Source organism: Prosopis cineraria, unplaced genomic scaffold, assembly GCF_029017545.1.
Source record: "Prosopis cineraria cultivar Desert tree isolate PC_DT_omini unplaced genomic scaffold, ASM2901754v1 PC1, whole genome shotgun sequence".
In the NCBI taxonomy this organism is placed as follows: Eukaryota; Viridiplantae; Streptophyta; class Magnoliopsida; order Fabales; family Fabaceae; genus Prosopis; species Prosopis cineraria.
In genome coordinates, this window is record NW_026555332.1 from 55624055 (window position 1) to 55642584 (window position 18530).

At 34.7% G+C, this 18530-nt stretch overlaps 3 protein-coding genes across 6 annotated transcripts; 2 read left to right on the plus strand and 1 right to left on the minus strand.

Moving 5' to 3' along the window:
- The first annotated feature begins 2460 nt into the window (after positions 1-2460).
- On the plus strand, positions 2461-8952 carry LOC129315474 (magnesium/proton exchanger). Of its 2 annotated transcripts, XM_054959167.1 has the most exons (9): positions 2461-2750; positions 3408-3834; positions 4740-4915; positions 5329-5447; positions 5543-5634; positions 5769-5896; positions 6412-6625; positions 6755-6884; positions 8540-8952. In XM_054959167.1, the coding sequence occupies exons 2-9, from the start codon at positions 3474-3476 to the stop codon at positions 8835-8837; spliced, it is 1518 nt and encodes a 505-aa protein (XP_054815142.1). In that variant the 5' UTR covers positions 2461-2750; positions 3408-3473; the 3' UTR covers positions 8838-8952. The 2 variants fall into 2 exon arrangements, with proteins under 2 accessions (XP_054815142.1, XP_054815153.1); XM_054959178.1 differs by lacking the exon at positions 2461-2750 and having other exon boundaries at positions 3225-3834.
- A 1423-nt stretch (positions 8953-10375) lies between these two features.
- Positions 10376-13353, minus strand: LOC129295842 (blue-light photoreceptor PHR2). 2 transcript variants are annotated; one of them, XM_054934437.1, is made up of 4 exons: positions 12162-13353; positions 11440-11635; positions 11230-11334; positions 10376-10747 (listed from the first exon to the last, which is right to left on the minus strand). In XM_054934437.1, exons 1-3 carry the CDS (start codon positions 13149-13151, stop codon positions 11261-11263), a joined length of 1260 nt encoding a protein of 419 aa, XP_054790412.1. In that variant the 5' UTR covers positions 13152-13353; the 3' UTR covers positions 10376-10747; positions 11230-11260. The 2 variants fall into 2 exon arrangements, with proteins under 2 accessions (XP_054790412.1, XP_054790403.1); XM_054934428.1 differs by having other exon boundaries at positions 11440-11669; positions 12162-13347.
- A 2001-nt stretch (positions 13354-15354) lies between these two features.
- LOC129288339 (O-methyltransferase 1, chloroplastic) lies at positions 15355-18071 on the plus strand. 2 transcript variants are annotated; one of them, XM_054924861.1, is made up of 7 exons: positions 15355-15753; positions 16123-16274; positions 16344-16464; positions 17015-17139; positions 17237-17365; positions 17458-17628; positions 17732-18071. In XM_054924861.1, exons 1-7 carry the CDS (start codon positions 15567-15569, stop codon positions 17801-17803), a joined length of 957 nt encoding a protein of 318 aa, XP_054780836.1. In that variant the 5' UTR covers positions 15355-15566; the 3' UTR covers positions 17804-18071. The 2 variants fall into 2 exon arrangements, with proteins under 2 accessions (XP_054780836.1, XP_054780842.1); XM_054924867.1 differs by lacking the exon at positions 16123-16274 and having other exon boundaries at positions 15356-15753; positions 17732-18069.
- The last annotated feature ends 459 nt before the right edge of the window (positions 18072-18530 follow it).

Sequence of the window (18530 nt, forward strand, 5' to 3'; positions counted from 1 at the left end):
AATTAAGGGTAAAGTTGCATCACTTTTCAGTACAGGTGCCCGATGATCCTAAAAAAAATTCAAGAATAAAAATACACCTTAACTTTTAATATTAATAAGCTTGATGTTAGGCAGCTATTTTTTATAGGAATTTTTTTATCAATGTTACAAATAAATTGATTTTAAAAAAATTATTTGGGAGAGGACAACTACTTAAAATGGTGTTTAGATTCCTTTGGGAATTAGTTTTATGATTGATGGCTGTGGGAATATCTTAAGAAACCAAAAAAATTGATTCTAAAAAAGCATTGTTGAGTTGTTAAATAGTATTTGCTTTTCTCAAAATATTTTCAACATGTATTAATAGTATTACTATGTGAATTTATGAATATCCATCCCTCCATTTTTTATTTAAAATGGTATGAATAAGAAGTTAAATCTGATTTGTTAATAATTGATTTTTTCCCCTAAATATATCTTATTTTGGCACTATACGAGCTAAGCAAGATAGAATAAAGCCAGTTGCACAACCAAATCAATTTGACCTCGAGGAATTTGGTTGAATTTGATTGTTGTAGCGAATTCAAAAAAAATCCAAATTTTCATTTTCAATTGCTAGTTGCTATTACTCCGTTTAAAAATATAAAATATTATTATTATTTACTTTTAAACTAATCCTATCTTTTTATATTTATCTTTATTAAATATCTTACAATGAATATAAATTATTATTAATAGGGATACTTTAAAAATAATAATAATTATACCTCACAAAATTAAAAATATTTTATATTTTTAAACATTTAATTTTTTAAAAATATTTTATATTTTTAAATGAAAAGTATGTGTTGCGAGAGAAGGAAGTAACTGGTCGCCAGTATCCCAGAAAGTGGTCGCGTGCTTTCGTTTTGTTGGATGTAGTAAAAACTGATCGATCGCGTTATTTCATTGTTCTTAGCTCTAGTGACAAGTTGACGGAGGATTATTAGATTACATGTTCCTTCGTGATTCATTGGTTATTCGTGAATGTGGATTGTGGAGTGGACACGTGCGTCCTGACGTTAACGTAGGAGGCATGAGTTATGGCAGATTCAGTCCTTTTTCTTTTTTTCTCTTTTTTTTTGGGTAAAATAGGAAAACCTTATTCATAAAGAAGAAATCAAGTACAAACTAATAAATGCCAAAGAAGGAAGATTCAGTCGTTTTTCTTCGGCTCCACAATTAGCTATGTTTGCGTCTTCACAGTCCGGCAATAGCCGGATTGCAATTTGCAAGATCGGGAAACTTCGCTACCTCCTTTCCCTGGTCCCGAGTTCTTCTGTTTTCTCATCTTTGAAGAAATAAGTCAAAATACAAAAGAAGCTCTCTGATTTTTCTTTTTAGACTTCGAGTGACTGATCATACAAGACAGATCTTTCTTATTTCCCAAAAAAAAAAATAAATTGTGGGCTGCTCTTCAGATTCAGATTTTTAAAATTTTCATGATAGAAGGAAGATATTATTGAAATTCATGCTGCTTAATTTTTGATTCTGTTACCTTCCAATTCAAAGGAAAATCACGCGTATGTGGTTGTATAATAAAATAATTGGCAGATATCGGTATGAATGACATATGCACATGCATATATAATTTTTAAACGTGTTGATTGGGGACGATTTGCATAATTGGAGTTGAAAGTATTTTCAGGAAGCGTGTTCCATTTAAAAAAAAAAAAAACCCTGAAAATAATCATTTGAGATCAGCAGGAAAGTGTTCTGTCGGGGGACGTAACATTTTTAATTCATCGGGACTTGCATATCTAACCTCATTTAGCATTAAGCTTGACTCAAGCATTTGATTCAATTTATTAATATTATCATTATTGTCAAATTTGATAATATTATAAGTTTAACTAAATTTTTTAGCCATGCCAAAATTTAATAATTTAACTAGTGAAATTTAATCTCTAAAAGTTTCAAAAATTTAAATTATTGTTCTCACATTTTTTTTAAAAAGCGTTTAATATTATTAAGTTTAATCTAATAAAAAAAAGTTAGTCGTTTACAATAAGAAAGACTTTGAATTTTTATTAAAAAAATATTTATATTTAATGTTTGATAATATTTTAAATATGATTATTTTTAATGAAATGGTACACGTGCGTAAGTATATAATTTTTTTTTTTAGTAACTAAGTTGTTTTAAGCAATGAAATGTGGCAATAAACACCATTAATCAGATCAAAACTAAAATTATTGTTAATGACCTTGTAACTTAATGATATGTAAATTTTTTTTGTAAGTAAGAGATTATAGATTGAATTTCGTTCATAACCTCAGGCATTAGTGTTAGGCCCTCGAATTCGGGGGGGGGGGGGATCATCAATTTTAATTTTTTTTAAAATAACTATATATAATTTTAAAATTTTGATATTATTTTTTAATTTTAACTCGTGTGTGAATGATTTCAGAATAAAGTTCAATCGGTTCGTGTATAAAAATGGATGGGGAGCAGCCGAGTCGGCGTGGCAACTGCAACCACATTCGCTCGTCTCCCTCCTTGCTCCGGAGGGAAAAATAGACAGAAGAGAATACACAGGCTCCCGGAGCCTACGTACAGTGATAGGTTTAAGATACAAACAATGAACTATGATGCGTTGCGATGGCCGTAGGCATCACACTTCTATCTCCATTGCCTTTGCCTTCTTCCTCGGATCTCTGTCTGTACTGGGCCGCCCTTGATCCTTCCTCCTCCTCCCTCAGCTGTGGCCAGACGGACGCATTACATAAATTGTCAGTCTTACCTTCTTTCTTTATATCTAACCTCGTTATTCTTCTAATTAATTCGAGTTCAATTGTCTTTTGTTTTTATCTTGCGGAGTCTGGGTTGGTGAGCTCAGCTCAGTTGTGCTCGTCACGCCGGATTGCGAAGACATAAACAGAAGTTCCATGTCATCTCCTTGTCATAAATACTTGCTGTTTAATTTTACCTTACTGTCCAAACTAGTTGGCTGCTTTGTTTATTTTAACCTGATATGCATTAAGTTTGCTTTTGCTATCTACTCATATGAAAAATTTGTATGCAAACTGGTCATATCTAAAGAAAGCGGGACATCGCTGAAGATTATAAAATTATATTACGACCTGTTGTGGCAGATTTATTGTCTAATTATTCGTAAACATGGTGGCAAAATGGTCATATATTTTATATAGCTGCGTCCACTGATAGAATTCCTTTTGCTTTTCCTTCTTTCATAAAATAAAATAAAGTTTGCAAGTCTTCGATTTCTGACTCTACCTCATTAGAAGTTTGCGTGAGGCGAGCTTCTCCGCGTGACTAACCAAATCAATATAATTTCTTGTTCTTTCAACTTGAATGGATATCGTGTTTAAGCCTAGACTGTTTCGATGACTTTCCCGTGTCTTCTAATTATTGAATTATTTTGTCAGGAGTTCTGAACGCTGCAATCTGGACTGATTGGAGTGGTGCCAGAATTTAATCGAAAGAGAGAGGGAATGCTAGTTGTTTCCAGAATAATGGGGCACGAGAAATGTGAAAGCTACTTAGTTTTTAGTGGTGAAACTGCGCTTGGAGACTCCTTTAGAACGTTTCTATATTTTCTCGGTCTTGCTTATTGTTTCATCGGATTATCAGCTATTACTGCTCGATTCTTTCTCTCTATGGAAAATATTGTTAAGCACAAAAGAGAGGTAGTGGAAGTAGATCCCATTACGCATGCTAAAGTTATTAGACACGACAAAGTATGGAATTACACAATTGCAGACATTAGCTTGCTGGCTTTTGGAACTAGCTTTCCTCAGATATCATTGGCCACCATTGATGCTATACAAAACATTGGAAACCTGTACGCTGGAGGTTTGTGTTTCAAAATATCCTTTCCTATGATAGAGCATTAAAATCAAGTTTGATTTTGTCTCTTAAGTTTCATAGTCAAATATAGATTTGACGTTTAGGCTATATGGTAACATGATTTCTGCACTAGTTGTGGTTCTTGTGGCTTTTTTTCTGGTAATAAGTTCTTGCTGCTATTTGTCATGTATTTACTTCGACATTACTCTTAATATCATATTTGAATAATTAATTAGGTTAGGCCATATATTTAACCACCCTCTCCTTTTTAAATCCCCTCATCCAGGCTTGGATTTGGTAAATAGCTATTACTTGCATATTGGGGATTGGTTTTTCATTGATATACTTGTTTACCACTGGCTACAATGACCTCTCTACAGACTCTGAACAGACATCCGAATCTGTTTGGTTATTTTTCATAAGTATCATCCCAGTGGCTCCAGGAAAAAAATTATTATTTGTGTAGTCATAAAACGGGTCACAACAAATCTGGATAGTTATTTTTTTAATATTTTTTAAATTTCTTAAATGTCAACTATTAAAAAAAAATAAAGATACATAATAAAAATAAAGTAAAATAGAGATGAAAAAAATCCTGGCCGTCTGGATTTAACATTCTAAAATGAAAAAAACAGCACGATGCTGCTGTTTTTACATCAGCAGAAAAATACTGAATTCTCGTAAATAAGTTTTTTAGCAGTCTGAATTCACACTTTGCTATCTCGTCATTTAAAGACAAAGAATACATGCATAAAATCATCTATATTGTATGTGAAGTGAAATTTTGTAGCTTGTACTGGACAGCATGGTGTTCTATGTATCAAGTACAATAAATGGCAGGAAAGTGGAACATAAAATTGAGATTACTAGATATCTCATTACTGTATGTAACTGTGCTGAATATTGTTCAGGTTTGGGTCCTGGAACTCTTGTTGGTTCTGCTGCCTTCGACCTTTTCCCAATACATGCTGTTTGTGTAGTAGTTCCAAAAGCTGGAGAGCTGAAAAAGATTGCTGATTTAGGAGTATGGCTTGTGGAATTATTTTGGTCCTTTTGGGCTTACATTTGGTTATACATAATTTTGGAGGTAATATCTGGACACTCTGCTGTTCAAAAATCATTTTAAGTAATGCACTTTCCTTCTCCTTCTCCTTCTCTGTGATGGATTCACTTCCTGATCTGTGGAATACCCAATTCGAGCCTTCATTCTTCCAAAGAGGTCTAACCTGGTAGAATCTGTCTTTGATGTGAAAAATTTGGAAAGAGAATGTGAGAGAACTTCAAAGACTGTTTCTCATTCTCTTGCCGATAGATGTGCTCTTGTTTTTCATATCTAACATCTATAAGTTCTTGTGCATCTCCTTAGGTTGGTGTTAAACCTTTGTTATACTAACATGCACTTTTGTCAGCAAGTCAGCACCATCTTATTTTTCTGCTTGCTTGTTTAATTCTGGAAGTAAAATTTTTTCTTATGGATATTCATCAAATAGTCCAACATAGGTATGGACTCCAAATGCGGTGACTTTGTGGGAGGCCTTGTTGACAGTAATTCAATATGGATTGCTGTTGATTCATGCTTATGCTCAAGACAAACGTTGGCGCTATATTTCTCTTCCTCTGTATGCCCTTTTCCCTGTTTCCTTTTTATTAGAATTCACTCTGCTGATTAAGATTTTGCAGTCCTTTAGTCTGATGGTTCGTTTAATTTTTGAAGTGCAAGAAGTGAGAGGCCAGAGGATTGGGTGCCGGAAGAGACAGATTCTTTCAAACAGGAAAGCCATGACTATGAGGAGTTCTCTGAGACCGGTACTTAACTGATGGGCCTTGATGTGATGAAGTAATTTTTATTTATCACAATAATTTTTTCTTCGGCGGAGATATTTTCTAGAAACATTCAAAATCATTTGAATCATCCTGTGTTACATTTATCTCTTTTGCAGGTCCTTTGTATGCAAGAGTGCCTGCAACAGACAATGCTATTGAAACCATTGACAATGCTAAGGAAACAATGTTGGATGATGTTCATTTTTTTATACTTTGGAAACAGCAATTTGTGGATGCAGTTATGGTATACTTCATTTTATGCTGCAAATAGCATAGTTTCTGAAAATTAAATGGGTCATTTCATAGATTAATGGATAATATTAACTAGATAATTCTTCCTCTATCCGATGGGTGTGATGGATAATAATAAGTTTTTGGAATTAGACCCTGATAAAATGTGTAGATAAAAGATTGATTATAAGCAAAAAAATTTAGAAAACCCAATGAAATTTGTGGAAAAGATTAAAAGGAAAAAAAAAATTACATAAAGCTCAAGAGGTGTGTCACATTGCTTATGACCTAAGAATAGTGCTGTTTCTTATAAATTTTTTATGTTATAGTCATGATTACTCTGTCACACATTCAAAAAAAATATAACATAACTTTGAAGATTTTGGATCGAGATTGTAATTTACTTATAAACAGTAGTATTTGCTATTTGTTAATATATTTGTTCACTTTATGTTGAATGAGCTATGAATTATGAGAGCATCAACTTTATACCTTCGATTTATGGTGACCGTTCCACTTCTCCAACAGTTGGAAACAAAACATTCCAAAAAGGACAACATCTATCTCCGCGCAGCTACAATCTTCTGGCAATTCCTCCTTTTACCATGGAGACTTCTGTTTGCTTTTGTCCCTCCATGTCATATTGTTCATGGCTGGATTTCTTTCATCTCCTCTCTACTGTTTATCAGTGGGATAGCTTACATCGTGACCAAGCTTACAGATATGATAAGTTGTGTTACAGGTTTCTACGTCACTCATCATTATTTTCTAGCCCATTCTTCTACAGTAAATTTTTATTCAAAATCGTCTACATGGTTTTCAATTCATCATCTATTTGTTGTGTCCCTCTCTGAGTTCTCGCTTTTTGCAGGAATAAATCCTTATGTTGTAGCTTTCACAGCACTAGCTTGCGGAACCTCGTGGCCTGATTTAGTAGCAAGCAAGATAGCTGCTGAACGCCAAACAACTGCGGACTCTGCTATTGCAAACATTACTTGCAGGTCTTCCTCTCAACATGCATCTCATTTAGGACATGGTCACCAAATTGCATCATTTTGTTGAAGAAAGTGCTCTGTCATATTCCTATAATACACATCTAGAACCTGAAAAACTGGATTTAAAAAAGTAATTATTTTAAGAGATTTTTGGTTCAACCTACTGGTATTACCGTATTGGCGTGATTACCTGTGTCAAGCTTAGAAATTCATCAAAGTATACTAGCAAACTATCTAGAACTCATGCTACATTGTCATGAAACTGAAAATTGAGATGTTATCATACAAAATAGATTCATCTTTTTTTTTTTTTTTTGGGGGGGGGGGCAATCAAATAGATTCATCTTTTATTTTCTGATTTTCAGGTATCATTACATAGATTATGGATTTATTTTAAGGGTATATTGGGAGTCATCACCTCAAATTGAACCTATGACCTTTATCCAAAAGTGGGGAGACCTGAGATCGTCAGTTATTCTAGCATTTCTTATATCCCCAGAAATCTCAAACATGTTTACATGAGATACAATATTATCTTACTAATCAGCAGAAAAGCAGAAAAATACCTGTGACTCAACATAACTATTAAATAACTAAAAGAATAAAATAATTTCAGGGATTTCAATGCCAAGTCTTATCATCATATGAAATACACTTGCGTTCTTTACTTTCTCTTTCACATCTGATTCTCTGAATCAAATTAACAAATTACCATTATTCAGTTGATGCAAATAGTTTAATATTTTTTTCTTTTATTGGAAATTAAGAAAAGACAAATTTGAACTGTATAAATCAAATGAATGGTTAGAATTTATTCAAAAGAACCTCTATTTGTTGCCTAAAATAAAGAAAATCTGATGAAGACTTGGTGGGATGGGATGCCAAGTTTCACATTGAGTAGTATGGAATGCTTAATAGAAAATTTAAGTGGGTTGGTTTTTCTACCTCAACAATTAGTTTTTAGGATAGACTTTCTCATCATACTTGGGTACCCCATCAATTGATATCAAAACCTTGTTGGCGATCTGAATATGGCTGCCCATAGAGGGTTCTAACTGGCAGGGGGCTGAGTTAAGTACTATGGAGTGCAATTGTTAGGATATCGGCTTTCCATGGAGAGCCAATTGATATAAACTTGTAGTATATGATAGTATAGGATACTAAGTCCCACATTTAGCAATATGGGACTCTTAATAGGGTATTTAAGTGAGTTCGTTCTTCTATCTCAATAGTTAGCTTTCGGGATAGAGTTTTTTATCCCACTTGGGTGCCTATCAATTGGTATCAGAGCCTTGTCGTTGGCAATCTGAAGAGGGCTACCTATGAGAAGTTTTGACTGACAGGATGCCAAGTTAAGTGCTATTAGGTGCAACCGTCAGGAGGCCGGCTTTCCATGCAATTGATGGAGACTTGGTTGTTTGGCATACAAGTCCCACATTGAATATTATGAGACTCTCAATACGATATTTAAATGGGTTGGTTATCACATTTCAACAGCTAGTTTTTGGATGGAGTTTCACATCCTACTTGATACCTATCAAAATTTTTAGATCAAAATCCTGGTATTTAACTGGTTTCCCAAATCAATCATCACTCTTGTTATGAAGAAGCATTCAAAATTTATGGGAAACTAATTTTATGTTTTGTTTGTTGGTGAGCAGTAATTCAGTGAATATATATGTGGGCATTGGGGTTCCATGGCTGATTGACACGGCGTATAACTTTGTAGCGTATAGACAACCTCTGCGGATCAAAGATGCATCTGGCCTAAGCTTTTCATTGCTTGTTTTCTTCTGCACGTCTTTCGGGTGTATCATTGTTTTGGTTATTAGGCGACTAGTGTTTGGTGCAGAGCTAGGAGGGCCAAGGCTCTGGGCCTGGATTACCTGCGTCTACTTCATGTTCCTCTGGATTATTTTTGTTGTGCTATCTTCACTCAAGGTTTCTGGGGTCATATAGAATTATATTTCAGATTTTTCAATTATAGAGGTATACACCCATCTTATGCCAATGCCATTTGCATCAGTGCATGATTTATACTCTACATTTGTGCTATGTCACATCTTCAGTCGTATACCCTTTCACTTTCCCACATTCTTTTCCATGTATCGTATAACTAGTTATAGTGATTCGAAATGGGGCATGAATCAAATGTATTGAAGCTGCTCCTCTTTTCAAACTTCTAGTGCTCAGTTTTGATATTTTCAGTATTTCTTTTTTATGTTGTCAGCAATTTTTTTTATTTATTAAAATTTTAAAGAAGAGTATTGAAAAGGTCCAAATAAAAGTACTAACAAAATTTAAAGATGAGAATTAAAAAAATTCATTTCAACCAAGAATTTTAGTATTTTTCAAAAATAACCTAAAATTTGTGATTCTTAACCATGTATAATTTTTCTTACAAGATTCTCAAATGTTACTCTCCTGAAAATAGTGCTCAGGTTTTTCTTAAAGGCAATCACTTAATATTATAGAATCTTTTTCTCTTATGGTACTTTTTTTAATTTCTTGTTAGACAAATCGGATCCTTGCATTCGTGTTCTTTCGGTCTTTTCAAATATTTTAAGATTCTAAATTTACTATTAGAAAATATTAAAAGAAAAGCTAATATCAAAATAATAATAATAATAATAAGAATAATAATAATAATAAAATTCTCTCTAAGACATCCAACAGATCCAACATGAGAGTAATTAAGGGCTGCAACCTCTTTCCTCTCGAATAATTGACAGTTTAGTATATTCAAGATCACGCTGAAAATGTCAATAAAATATCAGTTAGGTGTGATCTGATAACGGATACATGTAAATCGACAAACAATTTTAGTCCATTGACATGTTTGGCTTCTAATATCTTCTATTAAACCTTAACCAGATTCTTACTCAATAAATGTATGAAAAAGTGTGAATTAGGTGGTAATCATTAAAAACGTCACTATGTCTCATTTTGCATCTAACGCGGAACTTTGAGGGCGCATCTTGATGTATAAAAGCAAGTTGTAATCTTTCCCAGTCATGTTTTCTCAAATAAGCGTGATTATAAAATGTTTCTCTTGTTATTTATAACTTGTTTCGCGTCGATCTATAATCTATTGCGATTTTCTTCAATCTCAAAGGACCCTAAAAATACGCGGAGAAATAGAAAAGAATGCGCAAGGTAGCATACACATTTTAAGTATTATTTTGGAAAAGAAAAAAATTCTGGCATATTCTGAAGCGCTTAGTTTTTTTTTTTTTTGGAAAAAAAATATAATGTAATCCGATTTAAAATCTATTTGAATTTATGTCTAATGTCAAGATTCAACCAAGTCACCTTGAGAATCAGACGCGGTTCCCGCAACACCTAATTTGTGCCGACAAAACAAGCGTCTTCGGAGTGCTTGCAATTAACCTGAGCTTTGCGCCCCAATTCTTTCCGGTCTTTCTTGTCGAGTTTATCCTTCGACTATATTTACCAGAAGGGTGTAATGTAACACATGGGGAAGCGACAGAGCTCGATTCAAGATGGAATACATTTCACATTACAACAAGGAAAGGGAAATCTTCTCAAGAACATACTGATAAAACTATACTAGTGAAGGAAGAGAGGCGAAAATTGGAGCTAAGATAAGAGGTGCTATGAACAGAATGATCAAGTACAATATCAAAAAAAGAAAAGGTTGGATACTCAGGCAACTTATTCGCCAACAATTAGAATAGGGTTCGCAGCAGCAGAACCAAATTTCTTTGTTTCATACAACCACTCTGCCAAGTCCCCAGCTACATCTACGCCAGAAGCGACCCACAGCTTAAGCAAGTGCACCCGTACATGCTGTCGCTGGAGCGCCTTCACGCTGCTTCTTTGTTGAGCTGTATTTCTTGGTAATAAACCTGGACACACAACCCACAAACACATTTCACAAAATCATTCTGACATATCAGCCATTCATTCTCAGAAGGAGTTTCCACAAACAATCACAAGAGAAAAGCTTTCGAAGCAGTTTTATCAGAATATGTTTGTTTTGAATGAATTGAATAGAAATTAGGGACGTAATCATAATATGAAGCTGTCTTAAAAATGCTTCTTGCCAATAGATTCTTGAGTAAACTAATGTAACCATCAGAAGCATTTCATGCGTTTTATTTTCATGACTTCAAAAACGTGAACAAAAAAGCTATAATCAGATCAGGAACCATGAGGCCCCAACATTTCTAGGAAAAAAGACGTGATAGCCTCAACTGCAATTTGTGACCATGTAAAAAGAGAAGTAAATGATACAAAATCTTTACCAGAAAGGCACATTGACTAAAAGAAAATGCCACACCACATCAAAGTTCAAGGGAGAGGGAAAAAAGTTAACAATACAATTTACCTAAAGAAGTCCCTCCATAACAACTCAAACATCAACCAATTTGTTCCATTATTGGATATGCCGCCGCCGCCGCCATTGTTTTGGCTTGATGAGGCGGGAATTGTTCTATCAGTCATGTAATTCAACAGTGAGCTTAATAGAACAAAGCCTATTAGCATGAGAAGTGACAATGTAAAAATAATCTGAAAGGAGTATTATCTAAGGGCGCACCTGCTGGAAGTCTTCTGTAGTTCACCAAACATTGTGCGAGGGGAGAGGCATCCCATTGCCAACCATGGAGAAATTTTGCAGGAGAAGTTGGCACCGTATATACTACCTTGTTTGCCATCTGCAAGCCCCTTCTGTGGTTGAGCTTCACACTCAGCTGCAAATTTTCTGAGCTTCTGCAATGCTTCAGTCTCCCCTCCTACCATAGAAGTATTAGCAGCTGACTTCCCATTCTACAGGGATGACAATATAATTATTTTTCAGGACCAATATAGGCTGCAATGACTTCATCATAGACAAGCCATGCTCCTTCTCCATGATAGACAATGAGAAAAGATAGGAGGCAGCACAAAAGTAAAGATTTAAAAGACAGCTTGATGTTAGAGAACACAGGATGGCAGAAATGATTGGGTAACTATCTGGTACAGCCCACCGAGCTAAAAATGTTTTACAAGCAGAATTGTAATAACCCAACTTCCATTCTAAAAAAGAACACTCGCTTCTACTCATTTCTCAGCCAACGTCCAGGTAACTGGAAACGACCATTAGGACACCACTGGTCCATATTAATCATAATGTTTGTCATTTCCAATTTATGAGCAATAAAGCACAGACGTGCAACACATAATAATGTCTACAGCTAGACACAACAGAGCAAGTCATTAGAGTGATAACACCAAAGAAGTAAATTGCTAATTAAATGATGGTACATAATTGAACAAAACCTGTGCCATTGTCGCTGATGGATTTAGGCCAAGGTCCCTTAAGGAGGGAATATCCCCAGGTTCCACGTCTCCTCGAGATGGCAGTCCCTTCAGCTGATCCAATGCCTCAATTGTCTTCCTTATCTCCAACTTTTGAACTTTCTCCCTAAATCCTCCATAGTTCGTGGGCATATCTTCCAATTTGAAAGGCAAGTCATCAACATGGAACAAAGTACTACCCCAGAAGTATTTAACCTCCACATTTTCTTCCTTCATTGCCGCCTCAATTCTCTCCTCCGCCTTAACCTCGTCGTGGGAAACCTCCCTGTGCGCGTACACAGCATCAGCGCCAATCGCCTTGGCCATCTCAACCAATACTGTCTCAGGCTTCCCAATTCTGACCACAAGATCAGACCCCCTCGCCTGAAGGTTCTTGCGAAGGTTCGAGACCGATTCGATTAAGAATGTGGCACGGTATGGCCCGGTCTTATCGAACCCAGAAGATGATTTCCCGTAATCTCTGGGATCAAAACAATAAACCGGCAAGACCGACATGGATTCGTTGTTGGCGGAGTTAAGGCATTCGTTATCGTGGACGCGTAAATCATTGCGGAACCATACAATGGAAGCTCGACGAATTGCAGCCCCATTGGAAGGATCAAAGGGGCGGTGAGGACCCAAAGTAAGAGGATTCTGAAGGGGATTGGCCGAGATGGTGGACTTAAAGGAGATTTTAGAAGGCGAAGGAGAAGAAGTAGTGGAAAGAGAAAGGTGTGTGAGTGAGGAAGCCTGCGTAGGGACCTTAACCTTGCTGGGGTGCGACGAGAATACGGCAGAAGTGTTGGGTTGCGCGAAAAAGTGAGAGGGGAGAATAGCAGACAGAGAAAGAGAGAGTGAGGCAGTAGCAAATGGAGGCACGTGGGTTTCTTTGGACGGCACTACGGCAAGTGGGTTCTGTTCTTCCTCGACTATAAGGTCTTGGTTCTCCGCCATTTGGTGATTGGAATCCATTTGCGCTCAAAGGTTTTGGAAGATGAAGATGGCGTCAAAGATAAGCCTAGCTTAGCGGTCTCCCTCACAATCCCCTCTATCTGTTAACTATGCAATTTCTGGGCTTTTAAAAACCGTCTGGGCGTATCTATTGAGGATGACGTCCATTCACCTAACCTATCTACTAACTTTCAACCTTCACAGCGCTCGGTCTCATGTAATCCGACAGAAATGGGGTAATTTGATCACACTCAGTCACTCTGTTCTCCAAATTGGTATTTAACGCTTTGTTCTTCCGTGTGCCTGGAACATCATTGCATTTGGCCAGCATAATTCTGGTATTGGCAATCTTAAATGTTTTCATTCTTTTTAAGGTTAAATTGTATAAATTTTTTTTAATTTTTAAGGTAATTGCATCTGATCCCATCGTCTTGAAATATTTAAAATTAAAATTAATTTTATTATATTATTAATAAAATTTATCACGTCAGATTAATGTAATATATATATATAGATAGTACATGATATGAAAAAAATATTTTTTATTATTTTCGAACACAATCTAAAGAGAGGCAAAATTGTAATTTTTTAATTTCAACTCACATGATGAACATTTATTTATTTTGGTTGAATGACATTATTTTCGTTATTCATTGTTAACAGAATTTAATAAAAAGGCTATATTTTTATTGTTTTTTATAAATTAAAATAACCTTTTATATTTAAACAAAGAAAAGAAAAATATCTGCAAAGTTTTCATTGATAAAAATTATAAAAAAATTTATCTATTTTTTTTTTATTTTAAGGGGAGGTGTAGCATTTTCAAAGGCACGAGATCGAACTCGAAACCTAGTACCACAAAAGCACATCTCAAAAAATAATGAAAAAAAATTAACATCATGTAATTCAAAACATTAAAATCAGGTGTCATTTTTTTTTTTTTGCATTTTTGATCTTACTAGAAGCTTCTTTAATTGAAGAAAAAAATTAATCTTTTAATCTTTCAACTTTTAATTTACTTATAACTTAATTTTTTAACTATGATATGTTGCCATTCAGTTCTTCAATTATAACTCACTTCAACTCAATCCCTCAATTTTTGATTTACTTATAATTTGATCCTTATTTTTAAATTTTTTTAAAAATATTCCTTTTCAATTAAGAGGAATAAAAGAAATGCTCATATATTATTTTAAAATATTTTTCTCTTACTCTTTGATGTGAGATTTAAGCTAACATAAAAAAAATTAACAAAAGTTGAGGGACTAAATTATAAATGAGTCAAAAGTTAAGGGACTGAGTCATAGACAAGTCATAATTAAGGGACTAAGTCGCAGTAAGTTATAATTGAGAAATTGAGTTATAAGTGAATTAAAAATTAAAAGATTAAAAGATTAATTTTTTTAATTGAAATATGATAAATGTGTAATTTTTTAAGGAATGAGATAGTGGGTATATTATTTTAAAAATGCTCACAAAGTATAGCCCAATTCAATATGTAGTTTTTCTTTCCCTCAATTGTGTTAAAAATAATAAAAAATATTTTTCTCATGTCATGTTCTATGTGTATTGTATTATTACGAGGTGATAAATTGTATTTATAATATGACAAAATTAATCAACAGTGGTGGTTTTGAAAAATAAAATTAAAAATTAAAAGAATTAATTTTAAATATTTAAAAATGAGGAGCTAATGTGAAATTGCCTTAAAATTAAAGGGATTTTATACAATTTAGCTTCATCTTCCGCTCCTCTAAATGCCGATCCATGCAGATGTTGTTTGGGCTATCCATTGGCTGATTGTAGGGTAGGTTTTTTTTACTTTGCCGACGCACGGAAATAAAATGACATTTATTTTGGTATAATATTACCAAAAAAATTAAAATATGTCTCAGAACAATTTTTTTTTTAAATAGTGAATGGTTAACGCACTATTTTAAGGTGTGCTAATACATGCATAGGACTCTCTTTGTTTCCTTTTTGGGGCCAGACTCTGTAACTAGTTACTAATTGGTAGTCACTTCATCAAATACGCACACTACGTGTACATGTATATAAATTCCATGCTAAAAAAATTAAGAAAAATCTTTCCTGTACACGAGACGTGATGTGTAATTATAGTTTATCTAAACAATTTTTAACCCCCGCATATATTTTTAGAAAAAAAGAATGAATATTAAATGCTCTGTTAGATATTTTTAGACGTAGTATGATTATGACGATTTTGATAAGGAGAAACTGCAACTCACGGTGGAGGGGAGGGATAAGTTGGTTTGACTCTCCTGGATAATGGATACTATGAGCCAAAACCACATATGACCGAAAGATGGCAAGCCTCCTGTTGGATTTGCACAGGCGAGACAACGATTTCTCCAAGTGGAAATCAAGAAGACGATATCAGATACAGCTTTAATTCGAAGGCGTCATTGGTGAAAGATGAAACTCACACACTTAGAATGCTTTATGGATTTTGCAAAAGCAGCCCCTGTTTATTACATGCACCCCAGACTGACCTACTCCTTTACCAGAAAATTCTGCGTTTCTGCGATGAACGACAATGACCCATTACTCCTTTCTGCCACCGATTCTGCTTCTCTTCGTTATCAGGAATCTCATCGACCACGTAAATCTATCTCTCCCCGCCTCCGTGATTTATCCAGTTAACTTTTATCTTATTCTTTTAGACATTTCATCGAGCATTTTAAGGACGGTGTTGAATCCATATGGGCGACTCTGCTTACCTCAACTTGTCTTGTTAAGCCGGCTAAAGCGCATTGTCTGATTCGACTAATTCCATTACATATAGAAAGCGTTTAGCTAATCTGGGAAAAAAAATACATGAATACTAATCGACAAGTACCAATTTGTTTCTTTACTCTTTGGACGGTTATAGTCTCATGATATTGGAAGAAAGTTTTACTTTTATATTCCATCCTTTTTCATGTCAAGTAGTAAAGAGAACACTTATAGTATTGCTTCGACGCAAGTGCAGACCCTCTGTTTGTGGATCCATATGCCGATTGTCTTGTCCCTCCAAATACTTCGAAGGATACGGATCAAGGCTTTCACTCCTATTGTCTTGTAACTAAATTCATTGATGATAAGCTACATTGGACAGTTAGCCATATTGATGGACTTAAGCAGGTAGTCATAAAAAATTTTCCTCTGTAACCTTCGTTTTAAGGTTTGACAGGTTCTTGCTTTAATTTGCAGGTAGTTTTGTTGACTGATGGTATGGATACACGGCCATACAGACTTAGTTGGCCTCCTTCAACCACGATATTCGATATATCCCCAGAAAGGGTATTCCAAACAGCAGCTGAGAAGCTTCAAGGTGAAATAAACTGACCAAATCAAATGATCTGCGGTCTTTGAAGCAAATATTTACGCTAAAACTAGATATACCTTTGGCTAATATTGATCTTGAGGACAGTGGTGAGAATTGGTATGTGTTGTTTACAGGAATGCACTCTAGAGGTGCCAATTATTTACCTTCGAGTATTATGACTGTGAAGTTCATAAAGGCAAGGCTTGCTTTTAGGCTAGGAAAGTTACTTATAGTTGCTTTTCTTAGAAAGTTCAGGATCTTATAATGTTGTATATATTGTTATGTGGCTTCTTAGTAACCTGTTTCTTTACAAGGATTAGAGTGTCTTCTGGTAATGCACAGCACGTAGACACATCATTATTTATTTTTTAACGTAATGCTCTCGCGATTGCGATGGTGTGCTTGCTTATTTTTTCATTCTGATTTACAAGATTGCTTTTCTCTTGTTTTTTCTTCTTGTTCTTTTTTCATGGGTGTTTTTTAGGGGGGCCCGGTGGGTGGTTGGGTAGAGAGGTAGATGAGATCATCTAATTGCATCCTTTTCTTTAAAATTCAGGCATCGGGGCTAAGGTTCCTAGAAGTTGCTTATTCCTGCATGTGCCCATGGAATCATCAGATCTAAAGCAAAGTTTGCATTTGAAGGGCTTTAGTGGCAGCAGGCCAAGCGTATGGATCATGCAGGTGACTAAATCCATCAATGAAATCAGAATTATTTTCCAGAGAAAAATAAATATGTGAATATGATAGTCGTGGAAGTTACATGGTTTTCTTCTTGCAGGGGTTTCCTATGATGACATTGGCAAATTTTGAAGACGTTTTGTCAATGGTAAGCAGTTTGGCCATGAAGGGAGGCGTTTTTGTGGGAGAGTTGCCCGGCTGGTTGGCTGAGACTGGAATAGGAACCGAGGTCAATCTGCAATCAGTTGTCAAGTGTTACCAAGTTTAATTCTACATAACTTTCTTGAAAAAATAGAAAATAAAAATCTTTTCTGGCTCCAGGCACAGTTCAGTACGTGTCAATGGATGGAAAAACTTTTCATGGGCAATGGCTTTCGGGTGGAATTGATTAGCGACGAAGCAATTGCAGAAAGTGCAGGCAAGGAATTTGCTCCAAGACACTCTACTAATCTGCTGTTTGTAGCAGAACAGCTACGGTTTTCTGATGATCAGGTGAGGCATTGAAAGTATCATTTAGTTTGATACGTCAGTGGAGAGGGGTACGTATACTTAGAGTCTGAGATAGTTATTTGACCTCAAGATTGTTATTTGGTAGATGGAAACATGGAGAAGAGAATTTCAAAGGGTGGAAGAGGAAGGAGATGAAGAAGGTTTTGAAGAGTTGTAGCACTGTGTATCTTCACCATAGACAGATAAGTCAGGTCACCTGGATTCGTCCACCCAAAAAATATATTTATTCCTTTTATGCCACAGATCTGCGTGTTTTTATGATAAAATAATACTATATACTAGCATATCTTCTCGCGAGATGATAGTACCTTGAAAAGTTTTTTTATTGTTATACTTATATTTTTAACATTTAAATGTTCTGTATGACTATATTCACATCCAAAATTTTGTTACATGATAATAATCTTACTTCTGCTGTTACTCTCTGGACAATTGATTAAACTTCTCATCGCAATAGAGCTTCATCAAATGCAAATGCTAATGCATACAATTTACATATTATTTAAACTCTCTAAAAAAAGATTTAGACTTTGTAAATTGATGTGAGTATGAGCATGCGTTGCCGCAAAAAATCATGTCTTCAAGAACTGGATCAAAGTGAATGTTATTAGGTAAAAGTTCAAATTTATGGTTTAAAAAAAAAAAGGTTCAAATTTATGAACATTGAACAATGAAATATGATAGGTTTTTCTGTTTGCCCAGCCAACAATATTTTTCTTTGCTTTGAAACTAACTAATTCACCATTATATTCTTTCAGTCCTATTTTTAAATCATCTTTAATATATTTTATTGTAACTAATAAAAACTTTAAAAATCATTAAATTTATTTAAAATTTTTATAAATTTTCAATTTTGTTCATATTAAATATACATATTTAACTAA